The sequence below is a fragment of the Hemicordylus capensis genome, chromosome 5 (assembly GCF_027244095.1).
Source record: "Hemicordylus capensis ecotype Gifberg chromosome 5, rHemCap1.1.pri, whole genome shotgun sequence".
NCBI classification, from domain to species: domain Eukaryota; kingdom Metazoa; phylum Chordata; class Lepidosauria; order Squamata; family Cordylidae; genus Hemicordylus; species Hemicordylus capensis.
The window spans coordinates 37739051-37763906 of record NC_069661.1 but is presented as its reverse complement, the minus strand read 5'-3'; the positions used below and the strand labels follow the sequence as shown (position 1 = coordinate 37763906).

The 24856-nt window shown below is 43.6% G+C and overlaps 1 protein-coding gene across 1 annotated transcript; it reads left to right on the top strand.

The window, feature by feature from the left end:
* Positions 1-514: 514 nt before the first annotated feature.
* LOC128327836 (complement factor I-like) lies at positions 515-24326 on the top strand. The gene is made up of 13 exons (XM_053257113.1): positions 515-652; positions 1026-1335; positions 3800-3950; positions 5224-5393; positions 7075-7185; positions 9500-9610; positions 11707-11733; positions 12721-12756; positions 15232-15335; positions 18027-18133; positions 18984-19264; positions 21842-21943; positions 23610-24326. Exons 1-13 carry the CDS (start codon positions 569-571, stop codon positions 23813-23815), a joined length of 1800 nt encoding a protein of 599 aa, XP_053113088.1. The 5' UTR covers positions 515-568; the 3' UTR covers positions 23816-24326.
* The last annotated feature ends 530 nt before the right edge of the window (positions 24327-24856 follow it).

The following is a 24856-nucleotide window of genomic DNA, read 5'->3' as shown; positions in this document are numbered from 1 at the left end:
AATGGCACATTTGGGGTTGGGTTGCAAATTTTTTTAAAAGCCCTGAGTTATTTGTTGATTTTATTTTTAAGCTGTTCCGGGAAAGGAAAGGAAACTGGTACTCCCATTGCTGAGTACACAATACTTTTTTATCTTTGTTCCAGGGAATTGAGCAACTGATGGGAAAACAGTGTTGAAATCTGAGCCTCCAGTCTGCTCAATATTCAAATCACAGCAAAGCCTCATCTGTGCTCTGTGAAAGCGGTACATATACAAAAGAGATACAAAAACATGTGAAAGTGTTAAGGGCAGGATAGGTATGTGAGAGTTAGGTACCAAATGGTAACTTTCTCTTTAGATCTTCCAGTCTTTTGTTACTTCCCTTATCGTCTTTTAGAGTAAGGTCAGTGTGAGGCAAGATTCTCCTGAAGATTTCATCCGGCTACACTGAGGTTCTGGCACTTATTTCAAAACAGTCTTTTTAAACATTTGCTAGTAGTTAAAGATTAAACACAAACAGAAGTTTGAGGCTGGGAAGAATTTTCAGGGGGGAAATCTTCTAAATATACAGATAAATATACTCTTCACCATGAAATCATTATCCTTCACCATGAAATCATTATCAGTTGTCGTGTTCATTTTATGCCTATCGTTTTGTATTTTTGGACAAGAGGTAGGGTTTTATCTTATTTTATGTTGTTTTGTTTTATATATTTCGTACATTTATATACTGCCAGATCTCAAGGTAGTTTACAAAGAGATAAAACCAATTAAAAATAATTAATATAAATTAATATCAATTCAGATGAAATTATTAACACAAACATTTTATTTGAATATTTCAATACTTTTATTGGTTTTTTAAAATTATTTATAGATATGAAGTGTTAAAAACCATCTGATTGCTGCTATCTGTCACTTTCAGCACAACCCTATGCATCTTTACTCAGAAGGAAGTCCCTATGTTTAGTGGGTCTTATTCTCCAGTAAGAGAGGATTGTGTGCAGAGGATTGCATCCTTAGTAGTGTTTGGTTTTTTCTTGCAGAGTCTACCATCTTCGACTAGGGGGAAATCAATTCGGCAAACTCGACCACTTTGGCAAGAGCATTACCTGATCGAAGAATGTGTAAATAACAGCTATACTCAGAATTCTTGTGAGAAAGTTTTTTGTCAGCCATGGCAGAGGTGTGTGGAAGGCACCTGTGTCTGTAAGCTACCCTACCAGTGCCCAAGGAATGGCACCTCTGTTTGTTCTGTTCAGCGGAAGACTTTCCAAAATTACTGTCAGCTAAAGAGCTTTGAATGCCGACGTAGAGACAGCAGGTTTATGAACAAAGGGCATTGTAATTCTGAAGGTATTAACATTTTATATCTCCTTATTTTGTTTCATGAGTAGTGAGAAGGGCCAAGTACTGGCCGACATGCACAGGCATGTTGAGTACTTCCGGTTACATCCAGTAATGGGGGCAACTGGGCAGCAGGGAGGTATGCTGCCGCCCCGATGGACTTTGAGAAAAACGAGCGCTGGTGGGGGGAAAGCAGAGGTAAGTGCACCCTCCCCCACCCTTAAAGGCAGACACCCCCCGCCTTCGAACCTGTGAACCAGCCAGTGTTCGAACCCGTAAAAGGGCCTCCGAACAGATTCATGCACATCTCTATCTTCTTCTAGGGAGCCCAGCTTATGTTTATCCTCACAACAACCCTGTGATGTAGGCTAGGCTGAGAGAAAGGTGACTGGCCCAGAGTTGCCCAGTAAGCTTCATGGCTGAACGGGGATTTGAACCCGGCTCTCTCTGGTCTTAGTCCAACACTCTAACCGCTACTCCATGCTGAACATATTGATTCTGTGTGTTCTGAACTATGTATTTGCATTCTTTTACCCCATGTATTTTAGTACTTTGTTTGCTTTCATATAAAACGAGTTGCTTCCACATTTTAGTTAAACAATGCCTTGAAGTCAGAATTAAGTTAACATTACTGCAACTACTTCTACTAATTTATGTGCCAATTTTCAACCAAAGTTCGCAAAGCAGTTTATATAGAAAAATAAGATGGTTTCCTGTCCCAGAAGGTCTCATAGTCTGAAAAGAAACATAAGGTAGACACCAGCAATAACCACTGGAGGGAGCTTGTGCTGGGCATGGCTAGGGACAGTTGCTTTCCCCCTGCTAAGCATAAGAGAATCACCACTTTAAAAGGTGCCTTTTTTCTCAGTTAACAGTAGGGGTGTAAACTTCGTGGGGGGCAACTCAAGCCCCCCTCCAGATTTCCTGGGGAGGAAATCCCCAGGAAATCCCAGCTGCCAGGTAGCATCAGCAAGTTCTCATGCTCAAGTTCATCAGTCAGTTGAACAACACAGTCAGTCCTGTGTTGCCTTTGTAGCAACTCAGCAAGTTCTTAGGAGGCACGGCTGCCTCTCTGAACTCTTTCACTCTATGATTATCTTGTTAGAAGTAGTATAACAAGAAGAAAAGCTAGTGGTGCTCTATGCATGCAGGTGCTCTTCCCAGAACAACCCCATCCCCTAAGGGGAATATCTTACAGTGCTCACATGTAGCCTCCCATTCAAATGCAAACCAGGATGGACCCTGCTTAGCAAAAGGGATAATTCATGCTTGCTACCACAAGACACACACACAGACACACACACACACGGAAATTGAGGAGTCTATGCCCCTGGTTAACAGGAGTAACTTTACTCATGTTAGAAGGGAAATTCCTATTATTTTCCCCAGGTCCTATAACCTGAGTGCTTTCCTCAGCAGGATTATCACATAAAGTACAAAAATAGGGGATCAGGATCCTAGCCACAGGAGCAGGGGCCTGTAGGTGCCTGCCCCCCTCAGAGATCTGTTTTGTAGTTTAATGTTTATGAAATGTATAAGCCACCTTTCAGCTCAAGATTCGAATCCAAGGATCACATACATATTAAAGCAATACAATAAATATAATTACATTCAATTTTTAAAATAGCGTAGGCGAGGCCGTTCCAATGGATACAGTGAATGGATACACGAGGTGCTGCCACAATCGAGAAGGCTCCATCAACGGTCACCACCTGCCAGCTTCAGGTGGTGGGGACGGAGAGTTAGTAGAGGGCCTTTGATGATGACCACAAAGTTTGGACAAGGTAGAAGGCAGTCCCTCCAAACACAGCTCTATGTTAGGGATGTACCTAACAGAGGTTCAGCGCCTCCTCTGGGAAGTGCCAAACAGGCTCAGGCACCAAACGCCTCCTCTGGGAAGTGCCAAACTCTGGGAAGTGCCTCCTCTGGGAAGTGCCAAACAGGGACTTCCTCTGGGAAGTGCCAAACAGGCTCAGGCACTGTGGATCGGCAGGGTGGGAAGTGGTTCCCTTAAAAAGAGATAAGTAGTTTCTTACCTGCCTGTCCGCTGCCCTGCCGCTTTTCCGGTGGCGGCAGCACCCACTCTCCAAAAGACTGCACATGGCTGCGGTGCTGTTCCCCACAGCCTCCGTGCGGCATCAACACACACATTGTCAGTGCGCACATCCCTTCCTTATTTCCAACCCCCTCTCTGAACCTTCAGCTTTCACTTTTAAAATGGTAAGGCTCTAGCCCTTTTATTTGTGGATAAATAAGGGAAAGTGTGCGTGCAGAATTCTATCCAATTCCTCACTAAGCTGTAATACAATTAAATATCTTTAAACATTAATGTGTTTAACTACCTGTATTTAAGTTCTGACTGTGGTGCAATTATTCCCCACACCACAAAAATGTCTGGCTATGGACTTGTAATTACCTGGCTATCTTTCATAAACTGAATGGACATAAATGGTAGCTTTGTTTTGTTTCCTAGAGAGTTTTGAAATTTTCCTGGAGACTGAAGATGTAACATCAGAGGGATTTATTCAAGTCAGAGTGAACCATCTCCAGAACACATTTATATGTGGGGATGGATGGGGAATGAATGAAGCAAATGTGGCCTGCAGACATCTTGGTTTTCCAGAGTAAGATTCTGAGGTGGAACCTCTTATATTGAAAAATTTGATTGATTGATTGATTGATTGATTGATATATCAATAGTGTATCACTACAGTAGTGATAGTGTATCACTATTGAACAAAGATCCAGGTTTTTCAAAGATTTATTTAATGATGGAATGGGGCAAAGGGGCCAGGAGTTCAAACAGCTCCAAGTAGGGTTACCAACAGTTCCTTATTATTGGGGACATCCCTTATTTCAGCCCAAAATTTCCTGTCCCTTACAGGATGCCATTTGTCCCTTGTTTTCAGCTAATGGGGAGAACCTATAGCTCAGAGCAAAGCAGTTATTTTCACTAACGATTAAATAATCAATGAGCTCCAACTCCCTTCTCCCTCCCTACTATAGTACTCTGTGGTTCTGGTGGGCTGCCGGTTTAGAGTTGCCAACAGTCCCATCTTGGGGACATTAACAAAACACACACACACAAAATTATTCCCCACAAACAAAAAACATTAACAGTCATCAATGACTGGCTACCTTAGCACTATGCAGGTATCAGGATCATGAAAAACATGCAAGCGATGGCCAGCAGATAGTAGTGCTCATGTGTGGAACCTATTTTTACTGGCTAAGGTTTCTCTTTATGGAAATCAAAATTACATCACACCCAGTTTAGCTAATCATGGTTATAGCTATAAGCAGAAGAGAAGCAATCTAAGATATACCATAGTTTAAGTTGAAAGTGATAAAAAAATACATACAGCATTCAGGCTCTCTGTTGCTTGGTCAGACAGTGGAATGTTGGCAACCCTAGAGCTGAGCAACCCTCAGCAACCTATTTCTGAAGTCAAGAAGTACTTTTGGAGGGAGGCTAGAAAAGCAAGATTTGCTCCACCCTCTGCACACTTTTGGCTGCTCCGCAACAATCTCACTGAGCTCCGAAGCAGCCTCTTGCATGGACGCAGCTCTTGTTCCCCACTTCTGATACAGAAGAACATGTGAGCCACTGAAAGTCAAAGTCAGATATAAATATTATTATTATTATTATTACATTTATATCCCGCTCTTCCTCTTGAGTTTCTCTTTCACAACAACCCTGTGAAGTAGGTTAGGCTGAGAGATACGTGACTGGCCCAGAGTCACCCAGCTAGTTTCATGGCTGAAAGGGGATTGGAACTCGGGTCTCCCCGGTCCTAGTCCAGCACTCTAACCACTACACCACGCTGGGTCCTGCTTGTCTTGGCCTAGTGTGATAACATGCAGTATCTTGTGCTTTCTTCCCACCCTATTTTCCAGGGGGGCTGATCGTGCGGAGATTAATTACCCAGCAGATGACTCAGACTCATCAGTATGTCTAAAGGCAACTTGCAGAGGAATAGAGACCAGTCTAGCTGAATGTACTCTGACTAAATTCAGTAACATTGATGCGGAAGTTGCTAAGGTGGTATGTCATACAACGCACAAAGGTTGGTAAAATATATTTTATGAGGAAACTGTGTGTGTGTGTGGTTAGTCACTGTACATCCAACCTTAAATCTGGGAGATAAATTAGCAGAGATAGAAAGTTTAGAAGCTTCCGCATATTCCAGATGTGGCCACAAGAATGCTCTTGGGGGCACAGCAATATGCAAATATAACCCCTATTCTGCAGCAGCTTTGCTGGTTACCAGCTTACTTCCAAGCCAAATTCAAAGTACTGGTTTTTAACCTTTAAAAACCTACATGGCCTGGGACAAGGGTACCTTGACCAATCAATCATCTTTATTACGGTTAAGGACCAGCAGGGTACCTTGACCACCTGTGCCCATATAAACCTGCCTAGGCATTAAGGTCAGCCTTTCAAGCCTTGCTCAGTCTGGCCTGCCATTAGGTCACTTCCCAAATTACACCCTAGAACAGCAGTAAAATGCTTTGGCTTGGCAGGTAAGTAATCTGAAGTAAAGCATTGGAATTGTGAAAGGCACCTTGCTCTCAGTGCAGGGACTGCAGCATCAGAACACAGGAAGTACGGAAGTCCACTTTGCAGATCCATAGTGACAGTGTGGTAAGGGTTGATCTGGAAAGTGCCTAGCTCAAGTTTGTCTGTCAGTAACCAGAGACGTGGCTTTTTTGGTGGCGGTGGCGTTACAGATTGTGAAATGTTCTCCCTGGGGAGATTCACCAGGCTACATCCCTGATTATGTTTAAGAAGGCTGTAAACACATTGCCCACTTGCATGCAAGTTTAGATGAACTTTTTTTCTTCTGATTCCTTCAACTGCTGTGGTTCTAGTAATCTTGCTTTAAATTCATTGTTTTAATTTGATGTGGTTGTTTTAAATTAATATATTTTTATTTAATTGTGCTTTTGTTGTTCTTTGGAATTTATTGTGAGCTGCATTGTAAAGCATCATGCTTAAAAGATGAGGTATCCAATCTATTAAATCCATTTCATGTAGGGTTTTTTGTTTGTTTCCTGCTTATTTGGTATGACTATAAATGTGTTTCTTTCCCTCTGCTTACATTCTATAAAAACTAAGGATATATACATAGTCTCCTCAATTAAAATAATCATTCTAAATTGTAAGGGGTTGGGAAATTTCACTTAAAGAAAAATATAACAAAAGCTATGTGTATGTGTCTATATATCTATATATCTCTCCAAATCTGTTAAATGAATAGACACAATTGTGCATGAAGCCAAAGCCACCTTCGGGTTAATGGCTTGAGTTCAATGGAGCTTTCTCAACTCCTTCCTGCTGCAGCGCCTTACACCCACCTCCTCAGAGGTCTCTCCTGAAGGTTGGGGGACCCTCCAGAACAGGCATCCCCAAACTGCGGCCCTCCAGATGTTGCTGAACTACAACTCCCAGCATCCCTAGACACATTTTTTTGTGGCTGGGTATGCTGGAAGTTGTAGTTCAGCAACATCTGGAGGGCCGCAGTTTGGGGATGCCTGCTCCAGAATGTCGTGGCTTGTGGCACAGGGGACTGTAGCTGGACGGAAGGAGCTGGTGGAAAGTGAAGTGCCTTCTGATTGTGCGAGGGGCTCTCTCAATCCAACCTACTGTTGAGATTGTACATCCATTTTATAAAGTCCTAACTTCGGCATTTCTCTTCCTGAAGAAACATATTTAACAAACAATTTTTTTCTCATTGAACCTGACAGGATGTTCTTCCAGAGAATTCCGCTGTGTCAATCAAAAATGTGTCCCATCACGTAGCGTTTGTGATGGAATAAATGATTGTGGAGATTCAAGTGATGAATTGTGTTGCAAAGGTATACAACTGTATTGCTAATAATTCTTCTTTTTGCATTTTATCACTGGGCAAAATGAATTATCCTTAAAGATGTTTTAAGGCTACACAGTTCTCAAATGAATGTTTGTAAGGTTAGTTTAGAAGACTTTAGGAGATGTAAGGCATATTTGCACCAAACAGCCATGTAGTAATTAATTTTGTCACTTATGGAAATGTTTAGATTGTTTTAGCACTTACCCTAAACCTACCTAGGCATTAGGTAGCTGAAGAGCTATTGGTATTTCCTAGGTTTATCTGAAGTGGTTCTCTGGGCATTTGGACTTGCTTCTCCATTCCTTTCCTTCCAGGCAATACTGCAAATATCATTGTCTGGTTGAGTTGCCCATGCCATTTTAAAACTCTCTCTCTCTCTCTCTCTCTTTGAGTGATCTGGCTTGCTATACTTTCTCTCCCATTCATTTTTCTCCATTTGTTTTCCTCCCACAAGAAAACTATCTTTCTCCTTTCCTCTCGTACAGAAAAATAAAACTGGAATTCAGGAGTTTTGATGTTAAAATACTTTATTCTTTCTAGGGTTGTGCACGAACCGAATTTTGAGATTCGGTTCTAATTTGGACCAAGTTAGAACTGAACCGCTGGTCTGTGAACCAGTTCGGTCAAAGGGGCAGTTCAAGGGGCAATGCTCGTAAAGGAGAATCTGGTGATGATTGCCCTTCACAAGCAAGGGGTGAGGGATCCTTGAAAAGTCTTCTAAAGGGCGGCGGGGGGGGGTGAGAGGGCACCTTGAAAAGTAGATTAAGGTTCTTCCTGGCCCAGCAGCCACAGCTGCCACTCATCAAAGCCCCACGCACCCACCCCTGGCGCAGCCCAAGTGTGTGGCGCATGGCGGTGGCATGGCTCCAGCCCTTGTACACCCATGCTGAAAAGGCTTCATAGTGCTGGGCACACATTCAGGGGAAACTGGAAAAAATAGGGCAAGTGGTGCAACTCTGGGGTGTTTGAAGCCCTGACCTTAGTACAGCTTAGATGGCTAGCTAGCTAACTGCTGTGTACACAGCAATATTGCTGCGCTTCTAGGGTTCTGTTTTCATCCTTTGTCATCATTAAGTGCTCCAGAAAAATGACAACGTTCCTTTTGCCACTGTAATTGTGAGTAGAGTGGGTGCTTTAAACATGCAGTGGGTAACTTAGGGTAGATACTTTTCCAGATCACTTTAAACTACCTCTTTATTATAGTTTTTAAGCACCCGACCCTGCTCTGTCTACTCACTGCCGTAATGATTCTGGCTGGGTGGAGAACACAACTGAAGCTGAAAAGCAGAGTAAAGGAAAGCCCAAGGGGTGGGACCTAACCCTAACCCATAAGAGAAAGTTCTAATATTTAACTCTTCAAGGGTCATGTTTCTACACAGACTGTTTTCACCCAAGATCACTTAAGTCAGTGATCATCACTATATTTCACGCTGGGGACCACTTGGCAAATAGCCTTCAGGGTGAGAGTCATTCCCTATTGTGCTGACCTCTGCACAGTACTGCACTTTTCTTAGTGCTGGGAGGGCCCATTAAAAGAGACAAAACCTTCTCTTAAGATCTCTAGGAGGAAAGCACTGGGAAGGGCTACATTTCCCAGAACTCTGTGCACACCTTCCAAGATGTGCAAGGGTTCTATTTCCCTTAAAGGAACTGCTCCCTCCAGCGCTGGGCAAAGTACAGTATTGCATGGAAGGGGTGGTCATGTCTGCATGGTGCCAGGGGGACTGTGCAGAGTATTCTGCTTTGGCCAAAACTTCACACAGGCCCAATAAACTCCCTGAGTCAGGGAGCACTGGCTTCCAGGCCTTACAAGGAAGAACATTGACTTAAGTAGCAAAGGGTGATTGTGATCATGAAAAATCCACACAGTCAATTGGGCAGGCTTTTGGAGTCATCCTCTGCACTTTTGGAGGGAGCAACAGCCATTTCCCCCACAATTCTTCATGTTCTTAAGCAAACTGTCATTCTGTAAATGGAAGCTGTCACAATTTTAAAAAAATGGAAGCTGTCACAATTTTTTTTTTAAAAAAAAACCCTAGGTGGGATAATGCAGTGCTGCATGTAATCCGGTGCACCCACTGACCCTACCTTAGCTACAGACCTGCACACACATGGATAAAAGTTGGCACTTCCAACAAGTATGCATAAGCTCTCTATGTTCCCACTTATACTGCCTAAAGTTTTTATTTGTGAATCTGCCTGCATGGTGTGCTTGGTATGATCTTAGGCTTGATATGATCTTGTTATGACCTTTTATCATTGTGGTATTCATGAGTCTCTGAATTGTGTCTTTCAAATAGCATGTAGACGCGGAAGCTTCCACTGCCACTCGGATGTGTGTATTCCAAACAAATATCTTTGTAACAATGAAAAGGACTGCCTAACTGGAGAAGATGAAAGTCGCCAGTTGTGTAGGTAGACGTTTTAGTGATCTAGAATAGATTCAGTCATTTTGTCTCCTTGCAGATGAGTTTGGACAAGCTCCAGCATAGCCTGTGTAAACTCAAGATAGTTATAAATGTGATAACAGTTAAGTCCAATGGAGCTCTTTACGCAATTTGGTTCTGCTGGAGTCCTACCAACTGGTAAATAGGTCTGACTCAAAATACATTAGAGGAAAATAGAAAGCTGTCTTATACTGGGTTAGAATCTAGGGTCCATCTAGCTCAGTATTGTCTACACAGACTGGCAGCGGCTTCTCCAAAGTTGCAGACAGGAGTCTCTCTCAACCCTATCTTGGAGATGCCAGGGAGGGAACTTGGAACCATCTACATGCAAGCATGCTGGTGGTGCTCTTCCCAGAATAATCTCACAATGCAAACCAGGGCAGACCCTGCTTAGTAAGGGGGACAATACATGCTTGCTACCACAAGACCACCAGCTCTCCTCCCTTGCTTCAGCCAGTTGCCTGAATGTGCCATTGTTCCGTATCAGAGACCAAGCAGTACCAAAAATCAAAGAATGTACCACTTTGCGTGAAGTCACCTAATGGTGCAGCAGGGAAATGACTTGACTAGCAAGCTAGAGGTTGCCAGTTCTAATCCCCGCTGGTATGTTTCCCAGACTATGGGAAACACCTATATCGGGGCTGCAGCGCTATAGGAAGATGCTGGAAGGCATCATCTCATACTGCACAGGAGATGGCAATGGTAAACCCCTCCTGTATTCTGCGAAAGACACAGGGCTCTGTGGTCACCAGGAGTCAACACCAATTTGACGGCACACTTTACCACTTTGCGTAACAGGACAGCATACCTGACAGCACCATGCTACAGCCTGAGGGAGGGAAACATAGTTGTAAAGTTGAAGTTGACTTGATTTGCCGCTTGTGCTGCAGTTACAGTTGTCTTAGAATCTAGCCTGCCTCATCCAAAATCCAACAGCTCAAGAAAGCCAACAGCATTCATTTCAATGGGGAGGTCTGTGCCCTATATTTCTTCTGAATAATAATTTAAAACCAAACACACAGTTCTCACAATAGTAGCCAGAGTTGCTTTACAAACACACCCCTAATGTTTCTCAGCAGCAGCACAAAAACAACTTGCTTCAAAGATGATAATAAAGAAATAGCATTTTATTTACTTGTCAGTGTATCTTGAACTACTGTTACTATTATTTATATCCCGCTTTTCATCAAAAAGTTATCAAAGCAGTTTACATAGAAAAAGAATAATCATAAGATTGTTCCTTGTCCAAAATGGGCTCACAGTCTAAAAAGAAATATAAAGGTAGACACCAGCAACAGCCACTGGAGGGATTCTGTGCGGGAGTCAAATAGGGTCAGTTGCTCTCCCCCTGCTAAATATAAAGAGAATAACCACTTTGAAAGGTGCATTTCCCACTCAAGGCTGACCTAATGTCAATTTATTGATTATTTTTATCTTCTCAGAAAGTACATGTGGCCCTCATTCATGGGGGTTTCATTCTTGTCTATAACTCTGAATACAGAAACCACAAATAAAGGAACCTTACCCCTATAGGAATCTAAGGGTTAGGTTCCTAAACACAAAACATATGCCAAATAAAGTAGGAAGGGGGAGAAATAAGAGTAGAAATGAATGGTACCTTGGTCTCCACTCTCCAGGCCTCCAAAAATGCCCCCCAAACCCTCATATCAGCTGAATCTTTTGCTAATATTCACCCAAAACAGTTAAAAAGAAAACAAAACAAACCAGAAAGAGCTGCAAAATGTCTCCATGTTGTAAAATGGCAGCTAGAAGTAATTCCCAGCCACTGAACAACTGCAGATAGGCAAATATTAGCCTACTTTTGTGCCACAGACAAAGAAACGGGGACTCTAAGACTCTTCCATGGATAATCAAAACCATGAATAAGAGCTAGAAAACCTTCTCTGGAATAAAAGTAAATAAGTGTGTGTGTGTGTGTGTGTGTGTGTGTGTGTGTGTGTGTGTGTGTGTGTGTGTAAAACAAGCCACATGTGTATTGATAATTTGGGGGGGTACACCATACTGATGTTATTTTTGTTCAAATGTCTTTTTTGAAATAGGTGATCAGATAAAGGAAAATGAAAGAGGTAATATTTTACATTTTGCTGTTATTTTATTCTATTTAGTACTCCATTTTTAAAGGTAATTATGTTTTTGTTTTTATGATTAATTTTCAGTGATTATGATTAAATTTTTTTAATGATTAATTTTCAGTAGTGCCTGCTCTCTACAGGGCAACAAGACAAAACTAAACCCAGAAGCACCATACCTGGTCTATATTTCCTCATCTGCTCTTGTTGCCTTCCTGGAGAGTAGAGATGAATATGTACTGTATGGAACCATCTTAATCTTTTCACTGTTATGGAACCACCTTAATCTTTTCACTGTTACTGGGAAATTTCACTGAGAGAATTCTTAACTGCAATCCACATATGCAATGGGAGAAGGACTGGTGTTGAACCCCTGCTTTTGAATAATTCCAGACTAATACTGCATTGAGGCTAGTGTGTGTTTGGGAGGGATTTCAGCAATCACCCCTTTACCAGGAATCCTCTGTGTACCTGAAAATATGTTCCCCAATGGCTTCAGGACCCTCAGGGACATATTTCTGGGTGGTACAGAAGGGGTGGCACAGAAAGGGTGATCACTGAAATCTGGCCCTACTGTTGAGCCACCAGTGAAGCTGAGTTACTTGAACTTTTCAGAAGCACCAGTGCTTTGTTAGGATGTCAGCCACCTTGCTAATGCACCACATTCGGAATTGAAAGCAACATCAAGAAAAATATTTCTGTTGGTGTCCACTGAGTAGAATTGCCAGCTGGCCTGTTTGTTCTTGTGCCTTTCACAGTAGCTATGATATGCAGGAATTCAAGAGCAAAACTTTTCAAAGCCTAATGATACATATTGCTAAAAAATAGCTTCCAATTACTACAGATCATAACTGTTAAAGGCCCAGCTACAGGGGTGAGTTTGAAGTTCACAACCCCATGGCTTAAATTTTTTAAACAAACATCTGAACCTAACATTTCTTTTACAAGAATTTCAGTTTGTGGTAATTGCTTGGTTTATTGCAGAAAGAACAGAAGCACCTGAAGAGTCCATGGATGAAGGTAAACAAACAGGAAAAGTATGTCAGAGTTATGCAACTTGCTTAGATGGGTCTCAGGAAGACTAACCACCCCGTCCTATGTACATTGACTCAGAAGTAACTTCTGCTTTGTTCAATGGGACTTGCCGCCAGTTAGCCGTGCATAAGGTTGCAGCCTAAGACTTACTTTGCACATGCAATCACTGATCTGCATCATCTTTGGAAGCTGTTCCAATGGGCAAGCTGTTAGTGTAAAAAAATTCGTTGTGATCTTCCAGCAGTTTTCACCAGGCCATTGCATCCTCTATTTTATTTTTTACAAGATATATATATTTGTAAATAAGCAGCACAAAAACACTTAAGACTCCCGTGTTTGCTCTCTCTCATCTATAGGAAAGGCAGTTCAGTGCTGCTTCACCTTGACTTTTTATCACCTTAGGAAATGGGGGTGGGGGGAGTAATCTATATAATTATTTCACTAAGCCAGTGTGTGGCAGGTGGAAATACAGAGCTGGAAATGCGTGGGGATGTGGGGATGCGTGGAGATGTTTGGTGGGCAGAAATCCGGTGGCGGAGGCAGGCCCAGGCCTGGTCACCAGGAGGAGGGAAGAAAATTGGGGGGGGCAGAAGCGGATGATGGGGAGGCGGCAGCAAGGAGGAGGCAGTGGTGGTGGTGGTGGTGAGGAAGAGGAGGAGAGATGGCTGGGCCTGGCTGGGCGTGCAGCAGAGCTGTGCGGGCCTGATCCGGGCCGACTGCAGTGAGGAGGAGGTGGTGGTGGTGAGGAGAGGCAGCTGGGCGGGTGACGGAGATGTGCGGGCCCAACCCAGGCCAGCCACAGTGAGGAAGTGGTGGTGAAGAGGAGGTGGCAGTGGTGATGGTGAGGAGAGGCGGCTGGGCCTGGCTGGGTGGGCGGTGGAGCCACACGGGTCCGGCCCGGTCGTGGTGTGGTGGCAGCTTGGCCGCCAGGAAGAGGCAAAGGGCGGCGGAGGAGAGACTAGAGCAGAAGACAGTGGGGAAGGGGGAACTGCGGCCCTAAAGAACACACAGATGGTCTGTGCAGGGTTAGCTAGTAATCTATCTATCTATCTATCTATCTATCTATCTATCTATCTATCTATTTGGTTTCAATACTGCCCTTCCAAAAATGGCTCAGGGCGTTTTACACAGAGAAATAATAAATAAATAAGATGGATCTCTGTCCCCAAAGGGCTCAGAATCTGAAAAGAAACATAAGATAGACACCTGCAACAGTCACTGGAGTCATATTAGTGTTGCTCGATATATTTAATGCTCTTTACAGCCACAGAACTGCACATCTTATTCCTGTGTTGGCTTCCTCAGTCAGCATAATGGCTCCAGGAGTGAGAAATGGCAGGAGCCTGATAAAGTAAAGTTTGCTGTCGAGTTGGTGTCGACTCCTCGCAACCACAGAGCCCTGTGGTTGTCTTCGGTAGACTGAGGGGTTTACCATTGCCTCCTTCCATGCAGTATGAAAAGTCTTCCTATATCGCTTCCTATATCGCTCTTCCTATATCGCTGCTGTAGTCCTATATCGTCTTCCTATATCGCTGCTGTAGTACCAGCGGGGATTCAAACCAGCAACCTACTGCTTGTTAGTCAAGCATTTCCCCGCTGCACCATTTAAGGTGACCTAGGAGCCTGGTACTGCCTGCATTATCTGGCTGATTAGAAGGATTGCAACACTGCAAAAGGCTGGTTAGGAGGCATCGAATGAACAACACTTCTGTGGTACAGTAATGCTTTGCCTCCTCTCCTCCAGCTTTAATAGCCAGAGGCACAAATGCTGTATCTTCCTCTTTTCTCTGCCTTCTGCAATGAGAAAGATCAGCTATAACAACATAAACTTACACAAAGACCAGCAGCAACATCAAGGCACCATGTAATAAGCTTTCATAAACAGTACTTTTGTGGTGTCCAAAAGCAGTACCATTCAGTACAATGTGATCTACTCCCAGTGTTGCTGCTCCAAAATGCGTAAAGTCTGTAAATGTTGGACAAAAGGTGGTGAATGCAAGATGAATAGATCACTTAAAAGGCTCTGGATCTTACAGGCATAGATTTAGGAGCACAGAAAACTGCCATATACCGAGTCAGACCATTGGTCCATCTAGCTCATTATTCTACATAGACTGGCAGCGGATTCTCCAGGGTTGCAGGTAGGAGTCTCTCTCAGCCCTATCTTGTAGATGCCAAGGAGGGAACTTGGAACCTTCTGTGTGTAAGCATGCAGGTGCTCTTCCACTACATGCTCACATGTAGTCTCCCATTCAAATGCAACTAAGCTGAACCCTGGTTAGTAAAGGGGACAATTCACAAGAACTACGCATACATTTCCAAACATATTTTAATATTGCTGAGTTTCTACATCTTCTTTGTTAAAGTCTGGCTGATTGTTGAACTAATTGGTTAGGGTGATCAAATCATAATTTTTTGAGTATATTATAAATATTACATTGCTTTTCTGTTTTATTATAGAAAGAAAAAAGTTGAAAACATTTCTACCCCAACAACACTGTGGCATTGCAAATCGAGCGGTTGCTCGTCAGAAGCGAATCATAGGTGGACATTTGGCAGAAAAGGTAAAGTTAGCAATAACTGGAGAAACCACTAAGATGATGAGAGGGCTGGTTTTAGTAATCATGTAAGAGCTGACACCATGGATTCAGCAGCTTAATACTTCATTGTGAATAATTCAGTGTTGAATACAATAAAAAGTATAAATGTGGAGTTGATATTTTTAAACAATTGATTTTTATGTTCCAGAGGAATGTTTTTCCTCTTTCCCACTTTTCAACCCACCTTGCCACCCCCATCAATAAGTCAGGAAGGAGGATGGGCAGCTATCCATTATCCCCACGCTCAGACTCCAGAAATGCAGAGCCTGTGTTAAATGGGGTTCTCTGGGCTTTATCTCTCCTGCTTCAGCAGTTGGAAAGAAAAAAGGGAAAGCCCATTGCTTTTTCTTACCCAGCCTATGACCTGCCGTGGATGGAAAGGAAATAAGCCTACATCATTGCTGTCCAGCTTTCATAGGGCATTTCCATACATGAAATTTTGGACATAACTACATTTTCTAAAGCAAACATGAAGTTCCCGGATCTGTATTTATCTATTTATTTATCATAATTTCTTTATTCGATTATGTTCTTTGCCTCTTAGCACAGGTGAGCATGGGAGAATCATCAGATGGGGGTGCAGCAGCTCCTCCAGGCTATTTTTCATGAATCCCACCCCCAGCCAGAATCCACAAACAGAAGTTTCAAGGGAGAGTCAGTGGCCAGGGAAGGGTCAAGCAATTCATCTCCCTGTACCGGTTCATCCTGCAAACATTTACCCTATCCTTGCATACATAGTACCATTTCATGTTCTTCATAAAGGCGCTTTCCACATTAGCCGCTCTACAGCAGCAAAATGCTTCCGTTCAAACAAATTGCATGCAAAACATAAACAGCAGGGGGAGCAATCTTGCAAAAACAAACAACTCAAAAAAACAGCAATTTTTTTCTCCGGATATACGATGTCATAGCACTATATCGCAGCGATCAAATTCTAAACAAGGCATTGGGAATATGAACGGCACCCTGCTGTCAGGCTAGGGACTGCGATGTCACAACACAGGAAGTGTGGAAGCACACTTCAGAGGTATGTCCTGACCCCATTACTTGGTCTAATCTGGAAAGCACCCTAGTGAGGGAAAACAAGACACTTTTTCACTTGCTTACTTGAGACCAGGAGAGGCCCTTCTGTGAGGCGAGATGATGTGATTGCTTCAGGCAGCAGGTTAGGAACATAGGACCATAGGAAGCTGCCATATACTGAGTCAGACCATTGGTCTATCTAGCTCAGTATTGTCTACACAGACTGGCAGCAGCTTCTCCAAGGTTGCAGGCAGGAATCTCTCTCAGCCCTATCTTGGAGATGCCGGAGAGGGAACTTGGAACCTAGATGCTCTTCCCAGAGTGGCTCCATCCGCTGAGGGGAATATCTTACAGTGCTCACACTTCTAGTCTCCCATTCATATGCAACCAGGGTGGACCCTGCTTAGCTAAGGGGACGTCATGCTTGCTACCACAAGACAAGCTCTCCTCTCATTATTTAGGTGGGTTTTTTAACAGCAATGTAACAAGAGGCCCTTCTGTTCCCCTGCTTGTATAAAAGGGAGGAGGAAGGGAAGGAGGGTACACACCAGGTGAACATTTAGAACCTTGCCTCGAGCACACTGGGGCCTTAGGCTTGCACCACCTTTGACTAATACTGCCCTTTGGTTAGACTCTGATTCAGTCTCATCATGGCATTGTTTATGGCAGTCTGACAATGTAACTCCACCCCCTTTCTTCATTACCTGCCTACTGCACTGACATTTCTTTCATCATCCCTCCTCTAGGGTTCCCAGTTATTTCCTTCAGCTTCCTCACTAGGGATGTGCACGGAATGGGATTTGTATGCTATTCCAAGCTCGAACGGAATGCAAATTCCCAGAATGTTCCATTGGAACAGCCGCCATTTGTTCTGACAGAACAAGCTCAGAAAATTTTGAGTGTTCCAAGTGCCATTTTGGAGCCCTGTTTTTCCTTTGCTGACTGTTTTGCCAGTCTGTGTAACAGAAAGTACTGAGCTAGATGGACCAGTGGTCTGACTAGATAGCTAGATGGACCAATGGTCCAGTTTATGAAAGTTTCCTTTATTCCTATGTTTTTAATGCTTGGAACATTCTGACTCAGAACAGAATCATTCCGTTCCAAGCTCAAAACAAGCCCTTCATTAGAAGGGTGTTCTGTTTTAAGCTTGAAACATGTGAAACAGCCGGGTTGAGTTGGAACGTTTGAGCTCAAAACATTCTGCACATCCCTACTCTTCACTCTCTGAACTCTGGTGAAACTGACGATGTAGAGAGAAGCATTGTCATTTTCACCAATGCCACTGCAATTGTTTTTGCTTGCCGGCTTGGCTTCCTTGCTTGTTTTTTTTATACCTAAAATATGACTGCGTGAAGCTGTGCTAGTGTACATAAGGTACAGGAAGGTAGGAAAGAAGGAAACAGAGGAAATTCACAGAACTTCTCCCAACCTCGTTAGTTTCACTGTAGATAATAGATAACCTAGGAAGAGGAGTTGGGGAGGAGGAGGAGTTGGGGAGAAGGACTCAACATGCACTCCAAAAGGGGCAAGTCATATTACTAGCTGTGGTAGACTAATAAAAAGAAGTGGCATCTATGTGCAGCAAAAGGTATGACATAATCCATGACCCACCCACCCCCGCCTCCTTTGCAGGATGAGTTTCCTTGGCAAGTGGCAATTATAAACGAGCAGAAGAGACTTACCTGTGGTGGGGTTTACATTGGAGGCTGTTGGATTCTGACTGCTGCACATTGTGTTAGGTAAGTAGCATCACTTTGGTTTTCTCTAGGCTAACCCTGTTGGTGGTCTTGCCTTGCAGCAAGGGGGCTTTGGGGGCTTTAGAACTCTGTGTTCTCATCCACACTGCAAACTTATATCCATTCTCTTTTGCTTTAATTGGCTTCCCCACAACGAACCCTGTGTGCTATGGTGCTCACAATTCTCTATTAGAAATTCTTCTCCCCTCTCTATTCTTCCTCAACCTACTCACATCTAGAAATTCATCTGATCACAGAAGTATGATTTCCAGGGCTTATTGGGGAATAGGAAAGTCTGTTACGTGGCCTGTGAATGTGTGTCAAGATCTGTTTGTGGTAGTGTAGGACAAATGAAGTAATTCTCATCATGTGAATATTTGGGATCCACTATCTGCATTTGATTTTCTGATTGTGACTTATGAGAGCTGATTGAAAGCTCCAAATAAAGTACTCATGGGACAATAACATCTCAGAGATGCATATGGAGGAGTCCCTTGTTTTGAAGCACACAAACATTGTAATCTACCTGCAGGTACAATTATTGTACTTCAAGGTTCCTGTATTGTTCAATGTACTCTGCTGAATCATCTCTCAAGGAAGCAGTCAAAGATGTGTGATGTTCCGTGAACTTCTGTTTGATCAAGGTGTGATCTGACTTCAAATATTTTCACTGTCTCAGTTGCAATGAAATATAAGCCCCTTTCATCCAATTCATTTCTAAAAATCCTGGAAAGCAGAGGGTTACTAAATAGACATTCAATTAGATAAGCAAATTAATCAACTAACTGGCAAGTTATCACAAGCCACAATTTACATTTTTGCATCTGGCTTCTAAAACACTTTTCTTTTTCAGAGCAAGCCATGTGCATCTTTATAGGATATGGTCTGGGATGATTAATTCACTAAATATGAATACTGGAATAGAAATATTTTTTATAAAAAAGGGGATAGTCCATGAAAACTATAATCCCGAAACAAACGAAAATGACATTGCTTTGCTGGAGATGAAACAAAGGGACTTAAGATGTACATCATGTGACCTACCAAACTTTGTGCCAGTGTGCATCTCCTGGTCACAATATATGTTCAGACCTGGTCACCAGTGCAAAGTGTCTGGCTGGGGACTAGACGAAGGTAATTAGACTTTGTTGGTTTTCATGTTATAGCTGCATTTCTGCACCATTCTGTCTTCTCTCCTTCTTCTTGACTCAGTAGCTTACATAAGAACAGCCCTGCTGGATCAGGCACAAGGCCCATCTAGTCCAGAATCCTGTTTCACACAGTGGCCCACCAGATGCCTCTGAGAAGTCCACAGGCAAGAGGTGAGAGCATGCCCTCTTTCCTGCTGTTGCTCCCCTGCAGCTGGTATTGAGCGGCATCATGCCTCTGGGGCTGGAGATGGCCCACAGCCACCAGACTAGTAGCCATTGATAGGCCTGTCCACCGTGAATCTGTCCAAATTGCGGCAGACTTTGCTAGCTACTGTACCTTCCACTACCAGGGCTGTCCTGGGCTGCTTTTCTCCCCTCAAATAGGGCATGTATATACACCAGCACATGCCACTGCTTTTTTTCCAGTTGTCAGCTCATAAAAAGCTGCATCATTTGTATTCCCTTTTGGTCTCTGCCGCAGCCTGCAGAAGGCAGACCACTTCCAAATGATGAAACCACCACTTCCACATGATGCATAGTTGTCTCTGTCTTAGGAGAAGTGGGCAAGCTTTTCAGCAGGCTCCAGAGCAACCTTGTTTTACCTGCATTTTGCAAGTTGAACAATGTTCACCTACACTTCACAAAGCCGCTCGGTCACTCAGCACCAAGATTATGGCAGTGAATTTATTATTATTATTATTATTATTATTTTATTTTATTTTATTTTATTTTATTTTATTACATTACATTTATATCCCACTCTTCCTCCAAGGAGCCCAGAGCGGTGTACTACATACTTAGGCTTCTCCTCACAACAACCCTGTGAAGTAGGTTAGGCTGAGAGAGAAGTGCCTGGCCCAGAGTCACCCAGCTAGTATCATGGCTGAATGGGGATTGGAACTCTGGTCTCCCCGGTCCTAGTCCAGCACTCTAACCACTACACCACGCTGGCTCTCATTGCTTCATAGCCCACCGTCCATAGACAACTACATAGTGCCCAGCCATATTGCTGCAGCCAGGAGGCATTGGAGCAACTGAGGCAAGTGTGAGGTGGCAATAGATCAAGGCCTCTATGGCATTTTTCACACAGGGCTTTTAAAGCCCTTTAGCTCACATCTCCTCCAGAATGGAGGGTGTGAGTTCACATATCAGGCAGATTTACCCCAATGTCCCTGTGACCTATCGGGGAGCACTGCACACACCATTCACATTTTTCACTGTGTGTTAGAGTGTGGCCCGACTCATATCCAGGGTTTAAAAAATCCACTTTTTGCATCAGTTTTTTGGGACAACGTCGAGTTCACAGTAAAGTCTCACAGGAAACTCACAGTAAAGCCCGCTGTGTGGAGAACTCCTATAACGTCCCAGATCAGCTCATTTGGCTGGGCTGACCTGCAATACGTTGAGGAGGATATTGCACACGAGCAGTGTGGGGAGCCTTCCCAGGCTCTGTGGGGAGAGTGGGCTTAGCAGGGAGCCGTCCCTGGGTGGCCGGATTGGCCGCCCACACGACTACTGGCTCTGTCACGGAGCCGGTAGGGGCACCAGGGATCGGGGGCCACCCGGCCCTCGGAAGTCCCAGGATGCCCCCACGCAAGTCTGTGTGGCATCTTGGGGAGACCCCCGAGGCCGGGAAGCTTGATTTAGCCTCCCGGTCAGGGGTCTACTCGTGTGTCGCCGCTGCGGCACACAATCAACTGAACAGGATTAGCAGCGCGCTCACTCCGTGAACCTCATTCAAGGGGAGGAGTATTTTTTTAAAGGTTTGCTGCCAGGAGCCACACATGACAGCACATGATCGTGCGGAACCAGGCTGGCCTCCCTTCGCCTGCTTCCGCGCAGTCGTGAGAATATCCTCACTGTCTACCCATTACCAGGGTGGTCCGATGGAGTGCCTCACGGTCTAGCCATTACCAGGGTGGGCGAGCTAAAGTGCTAGCTTGATAGAATATCAAGCTAGCAGTTCCCTCCACTTGTGAGCTTACTGACAAGTCAAAAAAACACAAGGTACCTATAGCCTACTGCTAGATTCTGGTGGGGCATTACAGCCAGTGCTCATCAGACACCTTTCTTTTATAACCCCTTGCTGCGCCTGCCACTGCTTCCCCACCACATTTTCTCTGCTGAACTGGGAAGTATTTTTAATATGCTCTGGGTCAATACTAGGATACGAAGAGATTTGCAAAGCTGTCACTTACCAGACTAGTAATGCTGACCATGGCATCCCAGCCCCTTTGACCTACAGTATGCAGTGATCGAGTGAATACTACTGAAGATGTGCAGTGAGCTTGTTCATACAGACAACTTCACACAATTGCATTTTAAGTGGCTTTGCATTTTTATATGCAAGTTCTTTCTAACCAGACAGGCTGAGAGGCTTATCAGACAGGGAGAAAACTGGGTTAGCCCAGCTTCTGGTGAACTGGGATGAGCTTCTAGAGACCATCTTCTAGTGTGTCATGGTGACAAATGAGGAATCTGAAGTGTCACAGCTACAAGAGTTTTCTGTACTGGATTGTTTTTTTAATGTCCCCCCCCCCGCCATTTATTTCTTTTTTAGGATTTATGAAACAATTTTCCCTTAAGTGGGGGTATGTTTACTTACTGGGGAACTGTTCTGAGATCCACAGGGAACGTTATTTTGAAGGAATGGAATGTGCAGGTGAGTATAAACAGCTATCCTGCCCCAATCCAGAATCATAGAGTTACAAGGGACTCTGTATAATGCCCCTGCTCAGTCCAGGACACTGTTACAGCATGACAGATGGCTGTCCTGTTTGAAAGCCTCGAGTGAAGAAGAGCCCCGTGGAATACAAAGCAGACTGTTCCACTGTCGAACAGCTCTCACAGTTAGGGAATTCTTCCTCATGTCTAGCCTAAACTGACTTCATTGTAATGTCAACCCACTGGCTCTAATCCTGCCCTCTGGAGCAACTGAAAACAGCAGAGAGGTCTAACAAGCCAGTATTGTTTAGGCAGAGATCACCTGACATGTTTTGGTGTCTTGAGGCCAAAAAAAAAAAAAGGCCAAGTGTAAGTCTTAGGCATGGTGATAAAAAGGTTTAAAATGTAAACATTCCAGAGTAGTGATTGATTTTGCAAAAAAAGCAAATATTGCTTTATATGTTAGGAAGCATACTGGTGGCTCAGTGTCACAAAATGTTCAGTGAAAGAACTGGACAGTAGTTAAATCTAGAGAGGCAATCCTATGTGTGTTTCTTTGGAAGTGAGGCCCTCTGTGCTCATGGGATTGCAACATGAATCATGAATGACATAGAAAGTAGCTGTTTCAGAAGACACAGTGGCAGTTCTTTGAACTGACGTCTCATTTTTTAGATATAACATTATATTTATTTGTTTAAAATATGTCTGTCAAGCTGCTTGAGACAGCTCACAAAAATGACATCACCATTCACATGATAACAATACAAAGCCAGCAGCCATTAGACGCAATGGCTCACATGCTGACTGGAGCTGCATGTGCAGAAAAACATTTTCCTCACATGAAGGGGAGGGGAGATTTTTGCCAGCCCCTTTGCTGCCCCCAAGCCACCTGATGATATATTCCTGAACGTCCCCCAAGCCTCTGGGATATATTTGAGGGGGCATCAGAGCAGCACAGGAAAGGGGGAATCGACAAAAATCTCCCCCCTTGTTTGAGCAATACATTCTGCTCATCGAACACTATTCAGTATGTGAGCTGATGTCCTGAAAAACATGACTTCACTGAGTAATATAGTCTGCAGTGCTGGCCCATAACACTTTGCTGCCTGGTGGAGCACCCAATGGCATCTTCTTTCTCTTTTTTCTAATTGAAGTCATACTTTCAAATTTCTTCCTTTTCTACTGGAAAAGGAAGAGGGAAAGCAATGTAGTGTCATTGCCTGACTTTCCTGGCGGGTCATCCATGGGGGTGGTCTGGTCCTGGTTGTGAAATGCTGTGCTGTCCCTGAGAACTAGCCCACAGTCTGCCACCTTAAGCAGCCCACTTCACCCGGCTTCACAGTAGGGCCGGCCTAAGTCTGCACATGCACAATGCGCGTACATAACTTTCCACAACCTTTGTTTTGGATTGTCTTGACTGTAGCCAGTATCAAGAGTGTAGCAAAAGTATGACTGAAAATGAAACAGGATGCACCTTTACTCTCATGCAGGAATTCTCAAATTCAGGTCCCCAGGTGGTGTTGGGCTACAATTCCCATCATTCCAAGCCATAGTGGCCTTTGTGGCTGAGTTGGGAGTTGTACTTCAACACATCTGGGGACCAAAGCTTTAGAGGAAAAGCAGTAGCAATCATCTCACAACCTTCTTTGCATTTCCTCTTTTAGGTACAGATGATGGCTCTGTAGATTCCTGTAGAGGTGACTCAGGAGGACCCTTGGTTTGTTTTGACTCCCATAATGTAGCGTACCTTTGGGGTATTGTGAGCTGGGATAAAGGTTGTGGTGAAAAAGGACGTCCTGGAATTTATACAAAGGTGGTCAATTATTTTGATTGGATTATCCGCCATACTGGAGATCTTCTAATTTCTTGAAACAACGTGTGATTTTTTGAGTTTAAATAATTCTACACATACAAAAATGAAGATTGGCTAGAAGTCTGGAAAAGTCAAAGTTAAGCATTTTTAAGTCACATTGATTTCAGTGGGAGAGGATGTGCCCCATGTAAGCATGTTTGCTCAGAAGGGCTGACTCCCAAGTAAATGGGCAAAAGCGTGTTGAAATATATGGATTTAGAATTGCATAACTCTGGGTGGATTATACCGTAGACGCATCAATTATAACCTGTGAAATTTGCATGTAAACAATAGCCCACATGATGCACAAGGCAATGCTGTCACTCCTGATTGGCCAGTGCTGTTGCACATTGGAAGCCAGCCCTGACAGTGTTCCAGAAGAGCACAGTTGTTCAAAAGAAAAATTGCACCATTACTTAAAACCGTATACCCCTACTTGCACAGAAAATTTCCTTGCGCATCACATGGACCAATGACTGCATTTTTTGTACTTGCACTATAAGTTCAAATAAAATTGATGCATACGCCATGATTGTTTTTAACAGGAGCTTTTTGTGTTTAAAAGTGCAAAGAATACTACATAGCTGGAAAAAAATGAATGGATATTAAAATAACTATGTTCAGAGAATATTCAAAAGTCTCACAATACAGATGCAGAAAGCTACCCATATTTGTTTCATTCCAAGCCATTTGTTTCATTCCAAGCCACCTCAAATAACATGGTTTGGGGCTGTATCAGAACCAGGCCAGTGTCAAACACCAGGTAATAAGCAGCCTCAGTGTCCTGGTGGCCAGTGTTCTCTATAAAGTGTGCGCATGTGTGCGCACTCACACATTTTTAAATGTCCGCTCAATTAATTTTAAATCCCACTCAGGTTGAATCGGGAAGGCCCCGCCCTGAATGCATGTGCGCACACACTGCCTTGATACTGCCACCCAGAACAAATCTAATTGTGCACACAGAAGAAAAAAATTAGAGAGAACACAGCTGGTGGCCAACCAGTAGCATGAGAGCCACAAATGGCACAGAGGTGGCAGCACTCCTGGATGTGAGTGGGA

Bases quoted from the DNA above. Each gene is read 5' to 3' on its own strand.
- LOC128327836 (XM_053257113.1), top strand. From the start codon at position 569: ATGAAATCATTATCCTTCACCATGAAATCATTATCAGTTGTCGTGTTC. The intron at 11,734-12,720 runs GTAATATTTTAC...GGTTTATTGCAG, and splicing joins GATAAAGGAAAATGAAAGAG to AAAGAACAGAAGCACCTGAA. The intron at 21,944-23,609 runs GTGAGTATAAAC...TTCCTCTTTTAG, and splicing joins TGAAGGAATGGAATGTGCAG to GTACAGATGATGGCTCTGTA.